Source organism: Mytilus edulis, chromosome 13, assembly GCF_963676685.1.
Source record: "Mytilus edulis chromosome 13, xbMytEdul2.2, whole genome shotgun sequence".
NCBI classification, from domain to species: Eukaryota; Metazoa; Mollusca; class Bivalvia; order Mytilida; family Mytilidae; genus Mytilus; species Mytilus edulis.
Genome location: NC_092356.1, coordinates 59,384,866 through 59,404,529, shown reverse-complemented (window position 1 = coordinate 59,404,529; position 19,664 = coordinate 59,384,866). Strand labels below are relative to the sequence as shown.

Sequence of the window (19,664 nt, the reverse complement as noted above, 5' to 3'; positions counted from 1 at the left end):
CAAAGGCTCTTTCCAAGTCAACGAGTTTTAAACTTCTGAGTTCCTCAATCTTTTGAACGAAAGCCATACTTGTATTTACCCTAGGATTACATCCTTCTAAGGTGTTTGGGTTTTGTGTAAAAGACATAATTGTATTTACCCTTAGGCTAATTAAAACCCATTGTGTTTGCATTTGATGTTTGGGGTTGGGGTCCCTAGGCAGGATTTGTCCTTAAAATGGCAAGTGCGGCAGAATTCACTATGAATGGACGTCTAACGGATAACAAGAGACATGTAACGGACATGAACGGATTGAAAAATAAGTTATCCGTTAGGCGTCTGACCGACCTATCCGGCAAGGTGTGACCGAGGCTTTAAGAATAAAGAAAAGAGCATTACCTTTATACGAACTTTGGTTGCAGAGTTGGAGCTAATTTTCTCTTTTCAAATACCGTTAACGCGGGTTATGCCCCTTACAATCTCTACGGTCAAAAAAAATGTAAAAAAAAATGGCGCCTCAGTCACGTTAACATATTTCACTATTTACTATTTCTGTGAGTTAACCGGTTTTTTTTTTTACATGAAGGAAGAAAAGGGGAAGGTAGGGTCACCTTAACCCAACTTAACCTCAATTAAAAAGTTCCGTAACTTTACCCACCGGGGTCTTTGGGTCCAGGCAACCTTTGGCCGGTGTCTATCATTTGAACTAGTTTTTAAAAAGCTTTGCCGTAGCAAAATTTTATGAAGAAAAAAAAGGGGATGGTAGAGTCACCCTATCCCAACTTTGGACCTCCATCAAAAAAGTTCCGTAACTTTACACACCATGGTCTTTGGGCTCAGGAAATCTTTGACGAGTGTCTATTATTTGTGCCTATTGGGAAAAAAGTTTTGCGGAATGGCAAATTTTACAAAGGAAAGAAAGGGGATTGTACGGTCACCATTCCCCAACTATGAACCTCCATAAAAAAGTTCCGTAACTTTAATTCACAACAAAGTCCCTACGGCAAAGCTTTTGTCAACACTAGGTACACTCGATAGGCAATTGCCTAAGGTTTCCCGGTCTCAAAGGATCAGGAGTGTAAAGTTACGAAACTTATTTTAAGGTCCAAAGTTGGGGTCGGGTGTCCCTACCACCTCCCTTCTTTTATTCACCGCAAAGTTCCTACGGCAAGGCTTTTGTCAACAATAGGTACACTCGATATGTAATTGCCTAAGGTTGCCTTGACTCAAAGGCTCCGGAGGGTAAAGTTACGAAAGTTATTTTAAGGTCCAAAGTTGTTGGGGTCGGGTGACCTTACCACCTCCCTTCTTTAATTCATAGCAAAGTCCTAACGTCAAAGCTTTTGTCAACACTAGGTACACTCGATAGGCAGACGCCAAAAGGCCCTACTCGTAATTTTTTTTAGGTTGAATTTTGTAGTAAGTTTAAAAACGGAGTTGCACACACTACATTTATAAAAACATATAGTTCTCAGTCATTTAACCAAAAGAAATCCCACACGGATCTGTTGGTCCAGGCAACCTTAGGCAAGTGTCTTTCATTTGTACCTAGAAAAAGAAAAAGACTTGCCGTAGGGAATTTTTTATGAATTAAAGAAGGGGGATAGTAGGGTCACCCTACCCCAACTTTGGACCTGAATTAAAAAAGTTCCGTTACTTCACCCACCTGAGTCTCCGTATCCAGGCATCCTTAAGCAACTGTTTATCATTTGTATGTTGTGGGTACAAAATCTTTACCGTAGGGAATTGTTTATGAATAAAAGAAGGGGGATAGTAGGGTCACCCTAGCCCAACTTTGGACCTTTAAGAAAAATAATTGTAACTTTACCCACCTGGGTCTTTAGGTACCTGCAACATTAGAAAATTGCTTATCGTATGTACCTTGTGTGGACAAAAGCTTTGTCGTATGGAATTTTCTATGAATTTAATAAGGGGTATGGTAGGATCACCTTACCCCAACTTTGAAACTCCAAAAAAAAGTTCCCTTACTTTACCCACCTTGGTCTTTTGGATCAGGCAACCTTAGGCAATTGCATATAGATTTATTACGGATTATTGTCAGTTTACATAAGCTTGGATCTAAATAAATTGATGTTTAAATTAACGAAAGTTCTTATGACAAATCGTTTTTAGTTCTATATGTTTTCTATATATGTCTTCAACTATTAACTGGAATGAGTGTCGTAATATCATCAACGACTCACTCCGCGCCTACTGTTTGAAATGGGTAAAACGGGGAAAAGCTGACAAAAAATCTTTGGACTCTTTTTTTAATTCAGTAATGAAGATAGTTGATATTCGAATACAACATTTTAAAGAACATTTTACCCTCAACAAAAACTATAAAAACCCTATTTCGCGTATCAAAAATAAACTAACAGAACTAGCCAAGGAATTTGTTTTTGTCCCGGCTGATAAAGCTGCTAATAATATCATTATTGTTTGACGTAAATTTTATATAGAGGTTCTGCAAAAGGAAATCACGAATTCACCAACATTCCAACTGACTTCATTTTCAGAAAACGACATCTGTAACAAACATAAACTTTTAGCTACTTCTTTACAAGCAGAACCAAACACAATGAAAGTCCCAACTATGTACTGGCTTCCGAAGCTGCACAAAAAACCTTACAAATATAGATTTATTTCATCTTCCAGCCATTGTTCAACTACTAAATTGTCTGTTTTACTTACTAGTACACTTGGTACAATAAAAAACCTGATAATAAATTGTTCAAATAAGGCCTTTGAAAATAGTGGAATTAATTACTTTTGGAGTGTCAAAAACTCGTTGGAAGTACTTGATAAATTGCATGCATATATTGGTGATTTTGAATCTGTTCAAAGTTTTGATTTTTCTACCCTATATACCACTTTGCCTCATATTCTTATTAAGAAAAAATTCACATCCCTAATTAACTGGGCATTTAAAAAGTCGGAATGCGAGTACATATGTTCAAACTCTTTTAGATCATTTTTTAGTAGCAATAAACAAAAGAACTATGTCAATTGGACATGCTTTGATACTATTTATGCACTTGAATTTTTACTTGATAACATTTTTGTTCGCTTTGGAGATTCCGTATATCGTCAAGTTATTGGAATTCCAATGGGGACTAACTGTGCACCACTTATTGCGGACCTATTTTTGTATTGTTATGAGTTACAATTTATGACTAAAATTAGCAAAGACCCATCAAAACAACATTTGATACAAAAATTTAACAATACTTTTAGATATTTGGATGATATATTGGCTCTAAATAATGACGACTTCAGTATGTATACTAAAGAAATTTATCCTGTAGAACTTACTTTAAATAAAGCTAATGATAACAATGACCACTGCCCTTTCCTCGATCTTGATATCTATATCATAAACGGGAAGCTTAATACAAAAATTTATGATAAAAGAGATGATTTTTCATTTCCTATTGTTAATTATCCATTTTTAGATGGTGACGTTCCCTTGTCACCATCTTATGGTGTTTATATATCTCAACTTGTACGATTCGCTCGTGTATGTAACAATGTATTAGATTTTAGCGAGAGAAATTTATGTATTACTGAAAAATTATTACACCAGGGTTTTCGATATCACAAACTGGTCAAAACATTTACTAAATTTTATCACCGGTATAAGGAAATAATTCGTAAATATAACTCAACATGCAGACATCTTATACGTTCAGGTATTTCACATCCAAAATTTTATGGAAATATTCTTTATAAAGCACAAAAATGTCAGTATTCTCCTCAGAAACTAACAAAACCTTTAAATAGACTTATTAAAAGGGGATATAGTTACGTTACTGTTGTCAGGTCATTAAAGATTGCATATTTTGGCTTTAACATTGATTCACTGATAGGGTCTTTGCATCGGAACTAAACACATTTATTTCTAAAAAAAAAAAAAAAAAAAAAAAAAAAACAGTTGTTGGCATGACACGGGTTATGTTCTTCTCATATATTTTATGATAGTATGATACTAAACCCCTAACGGGAGGGATTGTACCTGATATTCATATGATGAAGACATAATCTTTCAATCAGTTTAATTGAGGTCTGGAGCTGGCATGTCAGTTAACTGCTAGTAGTCTGTTGTTATTTATGTATTATTGTCATTTTATTTATTTTCTTTTGTTACATCTTTTGACATCAGACTCGGACTTCTCTTGAACTGAATTTTAATGTGCGTATTGTTATTCTTTTACTTTTCTACATTGGCTAGAGGTATAGGGGGAGGGTTGAGATCTCATAAACATGTTTAACCCCGCCGCAATTTTGCGCCTGTCCCAAGTCAGGAGCCTCTGGCCTTTGTTAGTCTTGTATGATTTTAATTTTTAGTTTCTTGTGTATAATTCGGAGTTTAGTATGACGTCCATTATCACTGTACTATTATGCATATTTTAGAGGCCAGCTGAAGGACACCTACAGGTGCGGGAATTCTCGCTACATTGAAGACCCATTGGTTGCCTTCGGCTGTTGTTTGCTCTATGGTCGGGTGGTTGTCGCTTTGACATATTCACCATTTCCTTTCTCAATTTTATATACTCTTACACTGATCACTCTTATCGAAATGTAGTAAATACATTACTACAGTGACTATTTACTTTTAAATAATTAGATGAACTAGGTACATCTTTGACGAAAAGTGCATATAATGGGTTTGAGCTATTATTGATTTCTTTTCAATCTTATATATAAGCTTGAAGATATAATTGTATCACTAGCAATAAACCCATCTTTAATCATAGTGAAAAGAGAAAGGGTTAATTAAACAGAATTTTAAATGCAGTTTAAAAATAAAAGTTGCATTAAATACACTAATAAATAATTAACTTTGTCTGTGTTAAAATGGAATTGCATTTCATCTCCCTACTGCAGATTATTTGACATCAGATTTATAAGTACGTGCCGTTTTATTGTAGGTCTTCGGTTTAAGGTCATGATCAAATTGGCGCGGTTTTTTTCATTGTTCGCTGGCTTATTATTCACTTGACTTATTGTTCGCTAGCTTGCATCTTATTGTTCGTTAGCTTGAGTCTATACCATTATTTTCTATAAGTATATATTTATAAACTATAATACGTCCAGTAAAAACAATAAATAAGAATTAGAATATTTATTATTCATATCAAGAGCCATAAGTGATGGGCAACATTTCATGTTCCTTGCGTCGTAACTACAAACCTCTTCCTGTTTCACGATTGTTACCTATTGAATTAGACTATTTACCAGACTTTAGTAATGACTTGAACCACACGACGGGTGGCACATGTGGAGCCGAGTCTGCTAACACTCCCGTATCACTTGCGATCATCCCTAGTTTTTGGTGGAGTTCGTGTTGCTTAGTCTTTATTTTTCTGTGTTGTGCGTTGTGTGCTGATACAAAAAGTATTTGTCTGTTTGTCTTTTTCATTTGTAGCCAGGGCGTTGTCAGTTTTTTTCAATTTATGAGTTTGACTGTCCCTTTGGTATCTTCCATCCTTCTTCTATAATATTATGAGATGCAATTAATGTAATTAAATAATTCCTTCAAAGCCAATAAAAGCATTTGTTAATATAAAGAGGAAATGAATGTTTGTATTATGGAAAATAAAACAAATATTGTGAGTGCTGCAACCATAGTTCACTATTTTATTAGCTAAACCATATGGCAAGCCGTTGTGCTATTAATTCGTACTTAAAGATATCTCATAAACTTTATAAGGTATCTTATATAGTTTATAAGATATCTCATATAGTTTATAAGATATCTTATATAATTGTCTTTATACGATATCTCATAAACTATATAAGATAACTTATTAACTATATGAGATATCTTATTAACTATATAAAATATCTTATATAAAAATTGTTTATAAGAAATCTCATATACTTTATAAGATATTTTATAAACTTTAGAAGATGTCTTGTAAATTATATAAGATATCTTTTAAATTTTAGGAGATATCTTATATAACATTAAAGATATCTTATATATATATAATATAAGATATCTCATATATTATAGGAGATATCTTATTTAGTTTTAAAGATATCTCATAAACTTTATAAGATTTTTTATATAGTTTATTAGATATCTTATATAACTTATAAGATATCTCATATAATTTATCAGATATCTTATATAATTGTCTTTATAAGATATCTCATAATCTATATAAGATATCTTATAAACTATATGAGAAATCTTATAAACTATGAACGATTTTATAACCTTTATAAGATATCTTATAAATTATAGAAGATTGCTTATATAAAAATTGTTTATGAGATGTCTCATGTACTTTATAAGATATCATATAAACTTTAGAAGATATCTTATAAAGTTTATAAGATATCTTATAAAGTGTATACGATATCTTATATCACATTAAAGATATATAATATAATATATGAGATATCTTATAAAAATGAAATGATATTAAGATATCTTATATATTAAAGGAGATATCTTATACATTATATAAGATATCTTATATATTGTAGGAGATATCTTGAAATTCGAATAGATAGTAAAACGGCTTGCCATAAAACCATGATATTAATGTTACGACCGGTCAACAAATTCTTGAAGGAACAGATAAGAGTACCTATAAGGATCTTGTATCTTCCTTCTTCTGGGGGTCTTATGCTATTTCCTGTAGTACCACCATTGCATATATCAAAAAATCTGAAAGAAAATAGTCATGTCGAGATCATTTAGAGTGATTAAACAGTGTATGTGTTAGGGTGAATTATTGAAGTTATGCATTTGCCAACCTTATTTTAAGAGGTTCGTTATACATGAAAGGCAAGCCAGCAATGCCTTGTTTTGTTTAAAGGACATATAGAGAAATATGCTAGACCTACGAGTATCAAGCTACATGTACCCAGCAATTATCATCCTGCAATTCTCTTAATATCAAAAAGCTATCCTGCAATTCTCCATCATGCAATTTCGTTATGAAATATACCTGAGCGACATTTTGTATGGTTGTTTTTGACATTTTATTCTAAATAAAAACATAAGTAGAAACCAAACCTTTTCATATCCCATCAACACATTTTTAACTTATGTTGGTAGATTTCTGACACACACACACACACACACATGTATTCACGATTTTGTTACAAAAAATTAACAATAAAAATGTTTCGGACTAAATTATTCGGATTTTATAAATCCATACACTAGAAGTAAAGCAAAATATATCTTAGTCATAAAGAACTGCCAAAACAATCAGTTCGAACGGTACCCCAAATGCGTATTTCATAGAATTTGACTTGTTATCAATGTTTCGGACGATATTTTACGTCCTTCAAGAATTCATACACCAAAAATGCGAAACCATCCCGTTGTAGTACTTTCCCATAGCTATTCATTAAGAAAGGGGCTATACATGCAAGTCCCGGTTTTAAAGAAAGTCCGATACAAATGCAAAAAAAATAATTTTCCGTTGTCGTTAATTATGTGTTGAAATTAATTCAGACTTCGAATCTTTATTTGTTTCAGGTGAAAAAACTAAACATGAAAAAGCAGCCAATTATTTTATGTCTAAAAACGATAAAATCACATAAGACTCAAACGTTAAAAAAAAAAAATTAGAAACAAATTAATAAATATAATTAGACAGCGGCATTCGACAATCCAGGGCTTGTAATTACAGAAACAATGCCGGAATTGATAATGAAAAAAAAAAATATCAAAGTTCGACTATCATTGTTTAAAAAAGATTTAAGTAAGTTGAGCCTCTGTGGTGGCTAGATGGGCATTGATTCTAAAAAAGATATATTTTAGTGGCGAATAGCCTCGATTAACATTTTTCAATGAGCTGGGTCTGAGTTTTAACTTTGCCGTATGGATATACCGATGAGTACCGAATGAATGGAAAATATTGAAAATTCGCTATGAAGTCAACTTTAAACCTCTGTGGTGGCCAGGCAGGCTATGTGGAATAGCATGGGATAATAACTTACAAATGATCAATATGCGGTTCGTGTGAAAAAAAAACTGTAAAGGTGGAACTTTGAACATCTGTGGTGGCCAGACGGCACTGGATCCCTGAAAAGATCTTATTTACGGCAAAGTTCCGAATCGTACCTAGTTCATTTCAAAGGTGTTGACCGAGGCTATTCGCCACTTAAATGGTTTTTTTTCTGAAATCGGGGTCCTTCTGGTCTCGACAGAAGTTATAAGTTGACGTTGGCTTATTTTCAATTCAAATCAAAATTCGGTACTCATCGGCATATCTCTATGACAGAGTACCGAACGGGACCTAGCTAATTCTAAAGGTGTTGACCGAGTCTAAATGCCACATTAATATTTTTGGGTATTCATTAGTATACGGTAAAAGGATATATATATATATATATATATATATATATATATATATATATATATATATATATATATATATATATATATATATATATATATATATATATATATATATAGAGTCTATAAGAATCTACCAACCAGTAAACTTAATAGGTATTGGATCATCAAAATTGACAATACTACACAAACAGGAAAAATTATATGAGTCTGAAAGATTGTGTAACAATACCGATAAATAGATGGAAAACAAAACACTAAAAAGTGTTGAATATCATTGCACAAAGATGGAAAAACTGAACAGATGATATAAATTATACAATAATTGCAAATATTTCGGCTCAACAAATGGCCTTCTTCGGTGACAAAAGTTTTAACAATAATGAGATATAATGTATAAGGTGTAAACATAGATCACTAATAATACAGGTAAGTTTTGGTCGATTGATTTTAATCCAAAATCCTGAATATAATAATATTAACACTAGACTGTAAATTTAATTATTTCTTTCTATTGATTCCATCTGGATGGAGGACACCCAGTGTTTTTATCCAAAACCTCTCCCGATTTTCTCTTTGCCTATTTTGCCATGTACAATCCTGTTCGATCACAAGGATCTTCATGTGATCAAAATCTTTCAGGTTGTGATCTGGTAACCTGAAATGTTGGCTGACAGGAATGTACGGTTTTTTTGTGAGGTCACTCCTGTGGCCATTGAGGCGTTTGTGAAATGGCTGCATAGATTCACCAACATATTGGAGACCACATCTAGGACACTCAAGAACGTAAATCACGTTTGAGCTTTTGCAGTTGACATTGCAAAAGATCTTGTATGTCTTTTCTGTGGTCTTACTGTGAAATGTTGATGAATGCTGCAATTGGTTGCAACACTTGCAGCGCTTGTCCCCACAAGGCTGACAATTACCTACAGTATGGTTAGGTTTGGAAAGGTCAGCACGGACAAGTATATTTCTCAGGCTGTTAGGTTGTTTGAAGGCAATCATGGGAGGCTCAGGAAAGATTTTGGATAACTTCGAATGTTTCTCGATTGCTGTCCAATGATCACGAATGGTCTTGAAACTATTTCTCAGGCATGGATGGTAGGTGAGCACACATGGGATTCTTTTACTTTTCTTTTTATCTTTGTAAGTTAGCAGACTGCTTCTGGGGATGGATTCCGCTTTTCGAAAACTATTTTTGATGTTTTTGTGTTTATATCCCCTTCTTTTTAAATGTCCTTTAAGCTGCCCCAGACGTTGTTTTGCAGTGTCTTCAGAGGAGCAGATTCGCCTTATTCTGAGAGCTTGGCTGTATGGAATGCTCTTCGTGCAGTGTGGAGGATGGCAACTTTCAGGCGACAAGTATTGATGAGTATCTGTCGGTTTAGAGTATATATCTGTGTTTATTATACCTACAGAGAGGGTGCTAGATGTATCAAGGAAGTTTATGGTGGAATTAGATGTTTCATGGGTGAATTTGATGGTAGGGTGTTGATTGTTAGCATTTGTTATAAAAGTTTCTAATTTTTGGTCTCCCTTGTCCCATTTCATGTCAACGTCATCAATAAATCGATACCAGGAAAGCGGTTTTTCGATGGAGCACTCCAGCAGTTGCTTTTCAAATTTACCCATGAATATATTGGCATAAGATGGAGCCATTTTTGTACCCATAGCAGTGCCATTTGTCTGTAAATAGTGTTCTCCTTGGAATGTGAAGTTGTTCTTTTTCAAGACCATAGTAAGCATTTCAACTAAGCAATCAGTAGGTGGAATTTTAGGAGATCGAGAGTCCCAAACTTCTCTACATGCTTCAATACCATCCGCATGGGGAATATTCGTATAGAGAGAGGTGACATCCATAGTGACAAGAGTAGTATTGGCAGGTAGAGGGTTTAAATCCTGCATCTTTAGTAAGTAATCTGTAGAATCTTTAATAAATGATGGCAAGTTTTCTACATGTGGTCGAAGATAGTAATCAACGAATTCGGATATTTTTTCGGTGGGATGACCATTAGCTGAGACGATTGGTCTACCTGGGTTACCAGGTTTATGAATTTTAGGGAGCAGGTAGAATCGCCCAGGTTTTGAATTTTCAGGTTTTAAATATTTGAAAGTATCTATATCAATGATGTTATTGTCACACATTTCCTTTAAACATTCTGTTATTTCCTCGCTGAATTGGAGGGTGGGGTCCGAATTAAGTTTTTTGTAAAACCGGTCATCATCTAATTGGCGAATGGCCTCTTGGACATAGTTAGATTTGTCCATGACGACAACTGCACTCCCTTTGTCTGCAGGTTTAATAACAATGTCGTCATTATCTCTCAAATTTGTCAAAGCCACACGTTCATCAGGTGTTAAATTATCATAGGTCTGATTGTTTATTTTTACATTTGTAAGTATATCCGTTTTAACATTGTCTATAAATGATTCTAAGGTGGTGTTTTTGCTTGGTTTAGGGACCCAGTTGCTTTTCTTTCTAAATCTATATTCATTGGAGTCATCAGAGTCACTATCTGAGGTGGTGCTATCGTCCTCTTTCGATGCAAAATGTTCCTTGATGCGGAGGCTCCTGGCAAAATAATCCAGTTCCTCAGACAATTTAGTATCATTCACTGGACCAGGGACTGGACAAAAGTTTAGGCCTCTGGATAGTAATGACGTTTCGTCCTCAGTAAGTTGCTTGCTGGAAAGATTAACAACGGTATTGATCTTGTTGCTGAGGACTTGAGGTCTACGTCTAAAATGTCTGTTTTTGGTTTTATTATTCTTTTTTTCTTTTGTACTAATGGATGGGAAAGAAGTACCATCCCGTTGAAATTTGCATCTTTGTCTGGAGCGGAGAGTGGCGGTCTTAGTGTTGGTTATATCGCTCAGGCGCTCTTGGATGTTCTCGAATTCGCTTGCTGTTAGATCTGTTTTGCAAGCCTGAGACAAGGAGTCAAATTGACGTGTTAGGTTTTTAAGATGTTCAATACAGTGTTCTCTAAGGAGTATGAGTAGACGGAGGGAACAGTGAAATAGAGTTTGATCCCACCTACGAAGAAATGTATCAGACAGGTTGCCGGTAGTTTGAGGCAGCGCTTTAATGCATAAGCCACTAGGAATAACATTATTGTCAATATAATGACAGTAATTAGAAAGATGGTGTCTAGTACTAATTTGTTGTTGTTTAGTGATCCTTAGTTGTTTGAAATATTGATCATAATTCATGTTATATATATATATATATATATATAAGTCTGAAAATTACACCAAACAGTGTTAGAGTTAGATTTTATACTGACAAATTTTTGTCCGTCCCTCAGCGGGATTCGAACTCACACCTTTGATACACTACAGCACCAATCGCTTAGCCTCATGTCCGGCGCTCTAGACCACTCGACCACATCCGCTATATATATATATATGTGTGTGTCACGATATCACAGTAGCATGGGTTCGAATCCCGGCGAGGGAAGAACCAAAAATTTGCGAAAGCAAATTTACAGATCTAACATTGTTGGGCTGATGTTTAGACGAGTTATATATATATATGCTATATATTTATATAATGGTCCGTGTTGGAAGGCCGTACCGGTTGACCTATAATGGTTTACTGTTATGGAGAGTTGTCGCATTGGCACTCATACCACATTATATATAAATGTGTGTTTGTATATTAGGGGGATAAAAGGGGTATAAAGACGTCCTCGAAGCTGACAGTTTTATCACTCTTTTAATGTCTTCTTTTGTATAGGGGTTAACTTGACAATGGATTTAGTAGTTTACATTAACTTCGGGGTATTATGACTTTAAGAAATGGAAATGGGTATGTGGAAATGGGGGTGGGGGTTCATTGTAATGTCAAGATGTAAACATATATCTCAAGCTTATTTATCCTTATGACAGACTAAACGTTCTATCAAAATGTCTTTATAATACAATAACGACTATAGCTGATATAGCATTACCAATATACACACTATTGTTTTATTAAATGAAAAAAAAAAATGGTGAAAAAAGGGGGAGGGAAGTTTCGTCATTTAAGGCGTTCTATGGATTCTTGTAAATGCAACTGTTGGTATGTTACAAGTGTGCAGACTTTATTTTTTTGGTGGAATACCAACCCTATCCATAGCAATGAACAAAACAGAAGAGTTTTCAACATTTTACAAATTCGTCTGCTAAGCGGAAATACGAGTTGAATATAAAAGGCTCAACAAAAATGATACGGATACGTAAATACGCATATATATATATATAAATATATATTTACTAGAACAAACCTGTGATTCGCGGGTCTGTGACTGAATTAAAGAATACAACTATGCGTAAGCCTTATAAGTATTGTCATCTGATAAAGTCATGTCGATTATAAGATACACAGTTTTTTCTGCTTTCAACATCTTTCTGTTTGGACCCGTCGACCTGGAACTTATCAATTATTGGTATTAATAATTTTATTTGGAAAACAAAAGGGCCTGGAAAGGAGTATGTTTTAATCAACAACATTGTCCTTTATGAGTTATAAATAAAGTTGAGTTCTTTGATTCGCTTTTTTACGTCATTTCAACAAATTGAAAATTGTACATGCTGTACTTATACGCCTTATTTTAAGTCCAGATTTTTTATTGTTTGTATTGTCATCTTAGAAAGTCATGCTGATAAAAGTACTACAAGTACTACAAGTACTACAATGGGGAACAGTAGTAGTGTCAACCCTGTGATTACGACCCGTGTATATAGCAAAATCCTAAATACAGCGTTTGGTGGTGCGCCTGTCTGATGCAGAACGTACAGATAAGTTAATAGGTAACAGGTGAATATACTATTGGTATCGGTATCGGATTCGACCCGGAACTTCTTAATTATTGGCAATATTAATTATGTGGAAAAAAAAGGGTCTGGAGTGGTGTAATTTTTAATCAACAGCATTGTACTATATTAGTAATATATAAAGTTGAATTCTTTGATTCATCGTGTTTACGTGATGACGGCTGAGAAAATGGACCTCGTAATTTTAGTATTATAGATATATATTTAATATACTAGAACATACCCGTGATATTACGGGTCCGTGACTGAGTTAAAGTATATAACTTTGCGCAAGCCTTATTTTAGTATTAGTATTGTCATCTGATAAAGTCATGCCGATTATAAGATACACAGTTTTTTCTCTGCTTTCAAATCTTTTTGTTTGAACCCGTCGAACTGGAAATTATCAATTATTGGTAATATTAATTATTTAGAAAACAAAAGCTCCTAGAATGGAGTACTTTTTAAGCAACAGCATTGTCCTATATTAGTTATAAAACAGTTGAATTCTTTGATTCGCTGTTTTACGTCATGCCCTCTAACAAATTGAAATGTATATAGCATATTAATCCCGAATACACCGTTTGGTGGTGCGCCTGGCAGATGCGGAACGTACAGATAAGGTAATAGGTAACAGGTGAATATACTATTGGTATCGGTATCGGACTCGACCCGGAACTTCTTAATTATTGGCAATATTAATTACGTGGAATTAAACAAAAGGGCCTGGAGTGGTGTTATTTTTAATCTACACCTTTGTACTATATTAGTTATATATAAAGTTGAATTCTGTGATTCGTCGTTTTTACGTGATGACGGCTGACAAATTGGACCTCGTAATTTTAGTATTATAGATATATATAACGTTATACGTGTACAATTATCCCATTATACCAGCCCAATACTATAGTACAGACTAGACTACCCTTTAATAATGAGAAATCTGGAAGCTAAAGTATCCCGATGAACTCATCGGTCGCCAAATATGACCGAAATGGTTAACATAGAATACGATTGAAACTTATTTGTATATAGAAAGACCTTAAAATTAGACATTTTGATTAAGAGTATCTGACGTGCGCTTACATACTAGGAATTTGAAGGACGTCTCATTTTAACAATTGAAGGACTCCTTATTAGCGATATTGTTTAGCTATTCAACATATATGTATCCTGGCAGATTTTTTATTTCATTATTTTGGTCTCTAACATCACTGAAGAGATATATATTGCGGATATGGCTGGTGCGATAAATTGGTACCGCTAATGCTTACCCTTCCTTAAAACCATAAATCATCACAGTTTTTACAGGATTCTTGTTTCTTTTATTTTTTAAAGTTGTAGTTTGAGGACTGTTGTGTGTATTTTTTTTATTTTGACTGTGGCTTTGTTGATTGGTTTCAACCTGTTTTAGTGTTATAACCTCTTTGGGAAATTCCTCCTCTCTCTTATATATGATACCATAATGAGTATATATTAAAATATTAGCGTTCATATGTACATTTATGTGGATACAATGTTAAATCAAAATAAACATAATTGGTAGATGAGTAAAAAAAAATGAAGAAATAGAAAAAAGTAATTTAGGAGATATAAACAGGAAAAGTATAGAAGGCAATATATAAGGATATTTGTACGTGTGCGAGGTTGGAATTATTAAGTGTTGTACTTTTTTTACACAACAGACAACATTATAGATAGTGTTATATAGACAACACGTTTATTCATTCTTACTACTAGTTGTAAGTTAGGCTGTCATCCTCAAATATGTTAGTAATGGTGTACCTTCTGCAATTTGTTGAATACAAAGGATATTCAAAGATTCAGACGAACATCATCGAAACAGCATAATGGTTTGGAAATTGATCAAATCAAATAATATGGAAAATCTAAAAATGTTTACCGCGCTAAATATCATATATGACTATTATACAAATAAGTCAGAAACTCCACTGTTGTTTAGTAGTTTTTTTCTCTGTACATCATTTGTTTGTCGTTTACAGTTTTGTATAAAATCAATCATGTCATTGGGTGTTCTCCTTTGAATTGTTTTATTATTTTGGCAAATGGTGTCGACGTGTGTTGCATGTGTTTATAGTAAGCTTACACACACAATTTCTTCTTTCCGATTGTGACATATAGTCACAATTTGCATTAATTTTGTAGCTAGTTTTTTAGATAAAATCTTTAAATTTCGGAATGTCTACAGCAACTATTTCCAAATGGCGTACACCTTTACTTTAAAAAAAAAAAAAAAAAAAAAAAAAAGTGTTAGGCTATTCAAGTAATGAAGATACTTCGGGAAATACAACAGCATTGACAGTCAAAAAGTTACATACTCGAAAATAGGGGGAGAGTGATTAAAGAGATACTTAGCATTTACTTGATTTTCCTAACGAAATAGATATGTACAATATTTTAAATGTAGAAAGAGCCATTTCCAAATGTAAAATACACCTTTTAAGGTAGGTTGATGGTAAACCGCCATCTTGGATTGTACAAACACAGTACGAAATCGGTCTAGTTATTTGCCCAAATCAGCAAATTTGGAAACAGATTTGCAATTTTATGGTTAGACTGTTTATTTATATAAAGAAAACTTGTTAATTTATTGTATTATCCAAAATATTTTAACAAATATCAACCTTTTTGGTTTTTAAAATCATTTTTTGCAAAAGAGCCATTTAAGGGGAGATAACTCTTTTAGTACAAAATTTATACTAGGCTAAAATGGAATTTTTTTATTTTTTATTGTGACAAAAAAACAAGTTCGGTGACACCATGTTTTCTTTTTATTTTCTTAAAGCATATTACGAAACCTATCTTCTCACAATTTATTTCAAAATTCTATCTAATAGAACTTTTTTTATGCACTCTTATGTGTTTTTCCATGAACAAACTAACCAAATTTAGGCAATTTTCAACGACTCATAGCTTGAAAAACAGCGCGGTGAACCATACTTTTTATTTTATTTTTGAAAAAAGCATAGTAAAATCTTTATAATGGCAAATTATAAGAAAATTCTGTCTCAAAAAACATTTACTTATGATCTAACTTAAAGAAGCATTTGAAATAAAGACAACAACAGTGATTATTTTCAAGTTGATCAAGTCTGTAGGGCGGAAAAAAGAAGTTGTTATTTGTTTTCTTCACTAAAATGAAATACTTTTTAATAATACTAATCCGTAAATGTGATAAAATGTTAGGTATACTTTTTATTAATAGAGTATGTATGTACCATCAAAGAAAGATGACTGTATCCCGGGTTACTACTCCTGAAAAAGAAAAAGGAATAAAATCAGATCTTGAACTACATGTCGCGGTTATCAGGACAGTAGAATTTTTCATATGAATATGTGATACAAGTGGAAAATATCAACGAATTAACATTTTTTTTATCATAATTAGTCATAACTGTGTGAATAAATGTGTATTTACAATAAGTATTATTTTAGTAACAAAACTTATTATCTATCTTGTTTTAAGTAAGCAAGTAAGAGAAATTGTCTAAACGATCGAGTGCAGCAACCCGAAAACACGTTGAATGTGTCTGAAACTTTAGGCAGAAAGATTTTGCTAACCTGATGAACATTTTAACCCTTGTTAGATTGGCTCTAAATGCTTTAGTTTCAGAGATACAAGCCCAAATCTACATTTAACCCCTCCCCCCCCCCCCCCATTATGCTCAAATTTTTTAGACATGGCGGTCATCTTCATTATTGGACGTGTCAAGGGGTACTATTTTTTAAAACTAGTTACCATAAGGATGGTTTGGGCCACATGTAATTTTATTTTGCCAGTAGTTTAATTTTTTTTTCAAAGTGATGAGAAGTGCTTATATAAAAAAGAAGGTGTGGTATGATTGCCAATGACAAACATTTACAACTATAGGTCACCGTCAACAATGAGCAAAGCCCACACCGCATAGTCAGCTATAGAAGGCCCCGATAAGACAATGTAAAAAAATTCAAACGAGAAAGCTAGGTGAGATAAAAAAAACAAAACTGACAAAAAGCAATGAACAAAAGGCAAAAGTGTCGGACAAAAAGCAAAATTATCGGACAAAAAGCAAAACGGACAAAAAGCAACGGACAAAAAGCAAAAGTTTCGGACAAAAAGCAAAAGTTTCGGACAAAAAGCAAAACGGACAAAAAGCAACGGACAAAAAGCAAAAGTTTCGGACAAAAAGCAAAAGTTTCGGACAAAAGGCAAAACGGACAAAAAGCAACGGACAAAAAGCAAAAGTTTCGGACAAAAAGCAAAAGTTTCGGACAAAAAGCAAAAGCGGACAAAAAGCAAATTGCGGACAAAAAGCACCATATCAGACGTGTTAAAAAACCAATACGATTTTGACGCTGAGGTTAAATACCAATACCACTACAGGCTATAGAGGGGACCATCTCAAAGAGCACAGATAATCATTCACTATTTACCTGTGTGGGTTTGTTTGATAATACTGAGATGACTTTTAAACAATAGAATAGTAACAATTCAAGTTAATCCGCAATTCACGAGGATCGAGCAAAACAACACGATCATTATTCTTAAAATTGCATTGTTTCATAGTACGGATCGATTAGGTTTAAGATCGTTGTTGCCCTGAAATATTCATTTTCCTCTCTTGCAAAACAAAGTCTGCTAAATTGTATGTCGGGCATTTCATTTTTCGATCTGCTTTATTTTGTTTTGCCTTATATTCACTATACACTCCGATTTCTAAATTGGACGGTATATAGTGATGGGTGAATGGGTCCATCCGTCCGTTTTTTCGTCCTTCTGACCATACAGTGCATTCATACACAAATAGTAGTTAAAAATACGAATCACATATAGCTCGTTAAAAAGTCGTTTTCTTGAATAATATAACGATGCGCATGCAGCAACATGAGCAAGACAACCTTCGTCTGTTGCCCCTTGCTTTTTACTGTTTTATATAGAAAAAGCACTGTATCCACTTTTTATTTACTTTTATAGATAGATATAACGATGTGGTCACATTAGTACTGATTTTTTTAAGCCATACATACGCGTCCCTGTATCCCGCCTGGACACAAAATTCATGATAACTATATTTTGCAACGAAAAAAGGACATTTCTATTATGGAAAGACAAACTGAGTTATTTAACTATTACACATATTCTAATCATATCGCTTAATGTATATATTTAGACTTGTGGCCGTACAATCCGTCATTCCTATTCTTGACTCTAACATATATTTTTGTTAAGTTTTGTTTTGCATTCTTAAATCAAACAAATACAGGTATTAATGTATGAATGTATGAACATCTGCGTAAAGCCAATTCACGTCTTAAAATTTGGAGTCTACATTAACTGTTTGCTTCATGTTGTATCGAACACACCACAAAGCTAAACTATTGTACTACGCCGGGATACTTGTCAGTGCAATTGCATTTTGAGAAAGTCCACACTTAAATCTTGTATCAGTATTGTTATTTAACATCAGCGTATTATGTAAACCCCTTTAAATTTCCTAACACGTCTAATAAGCCAGCTGGTTGATATATCAACCTCTCATTTTAGCTTTTATTCAACAGCTTACTGGTCTTGCACAGAATTCACTGTCTACACGAAAGGTGTAAAGATATATTCTACCACTGCATCGAGTGTAATACGATATTTATCCACTCGAGACAGTTAAATTTTCAAATTTAAAACGCGAGGCTTGCCCGAGCGTTTTAAATATTTAAAATTTAACTGTCGAGAATGGATAAATATGGTATTACACGAGATTTGGTGGTAGAATCTGTTTCTCTAATGATTTTCTAACATTATGCAGGCAAACTTATACCTTCTTTTCCAATGATCTGCAAAAAGATGTGTTCTTTCTATGTGACGTCATCAGTCATGGTCGCCTTTTTGCATGCCGTCACAATAGGAATTTCAGAGGAAAGCAAGAAAATTCGACGTCATAATCGGATTTTAACCAATGAAGTACTGAGATCAAACGAACCACACGTTGATTAAATTTTTTTTATACAATGGGTGCAGAAAAAAATAAATAAATTGACGAAGAATTAGAGAATGCATTTTAATGCATCTAGACATGATTTCAGTCTTGTGTCTTGTATTACAATGCATCTAGACAAAGGTTAGAATAACAGATTGAGCTATGTCACTTTTATGTGAATTTTTACTTGCTTTTCATATACATGTTTCATGTTTTTATCTTTACGAAATTGTTGATATTTGTCAAAATATAATTTACTAATAAACTATGAAAACTTGTTAGTGTTAAGTTTTGCAAAGCCAAATATGAAGGACCAGAGACTCATGATCTAGATTTGAACTCTTTATGCAGACAGGGGTAAACAGTTGGTTAAAATATGTCGAGAATGACAGAGAAAATACGAAACGTAAAAACCCCTCCTGTTACACTATATTAGATTTTTACAATGTTCAGTTTAATGACCCCTCTACTCTCTACCTGGACGTTTTCGACTATACATGCAATTATTATTGAAGGCAGCAATTTATATGATGGAATCTTATTTCCTGAAAACCGAAGATACTTGTAACTCAGCGAGGTCCCACATGATG

The 19,664-nt window shown here is 33.6% G+C and overlaps 1 protein-coding gene across 1 annotated transcript; it reads right to left on the bottom strand.

The window, feature by feature from the left end:
- Positions 1-5,330: 5,330 nt before the first annotated feature.
- LOC139500442 (uncharacterized) lies at positions 5,331-11,518 on the bottom strand. Its single transcript, XM_071289180.1, has 2 exons — positions 9,722-11,518; positions 5,331-5,474 (listed from the first exon to the last, which is right to left on the bottom strand). Exons 1-2 carry the CDS (start codon positions 11,516-11,518, stop codon positions 5,331-5,333), a joined length of 1,941 nt encoding a protein of 646 aa, XP_071145281.1.
- Between the last annotated feature and the right edge of the window lie 8,146 nt (positions 11,519-19,664).

Coding starts and splice junctions, on each gene's coding strand:
- LOC139500442 (XM_071289180.1), bottom strand. CDS start 11,518: ATGAATTATGATCAATATTTCAAACAACTAAGGATCACTAAACAACAA. Junction 5,475..9,721: donor ATACATCTAGCACCCTCTCT/GTAGGTATAATA, acceptor ATAATATTATAG/AAGAAGGATGGAAGATACCA.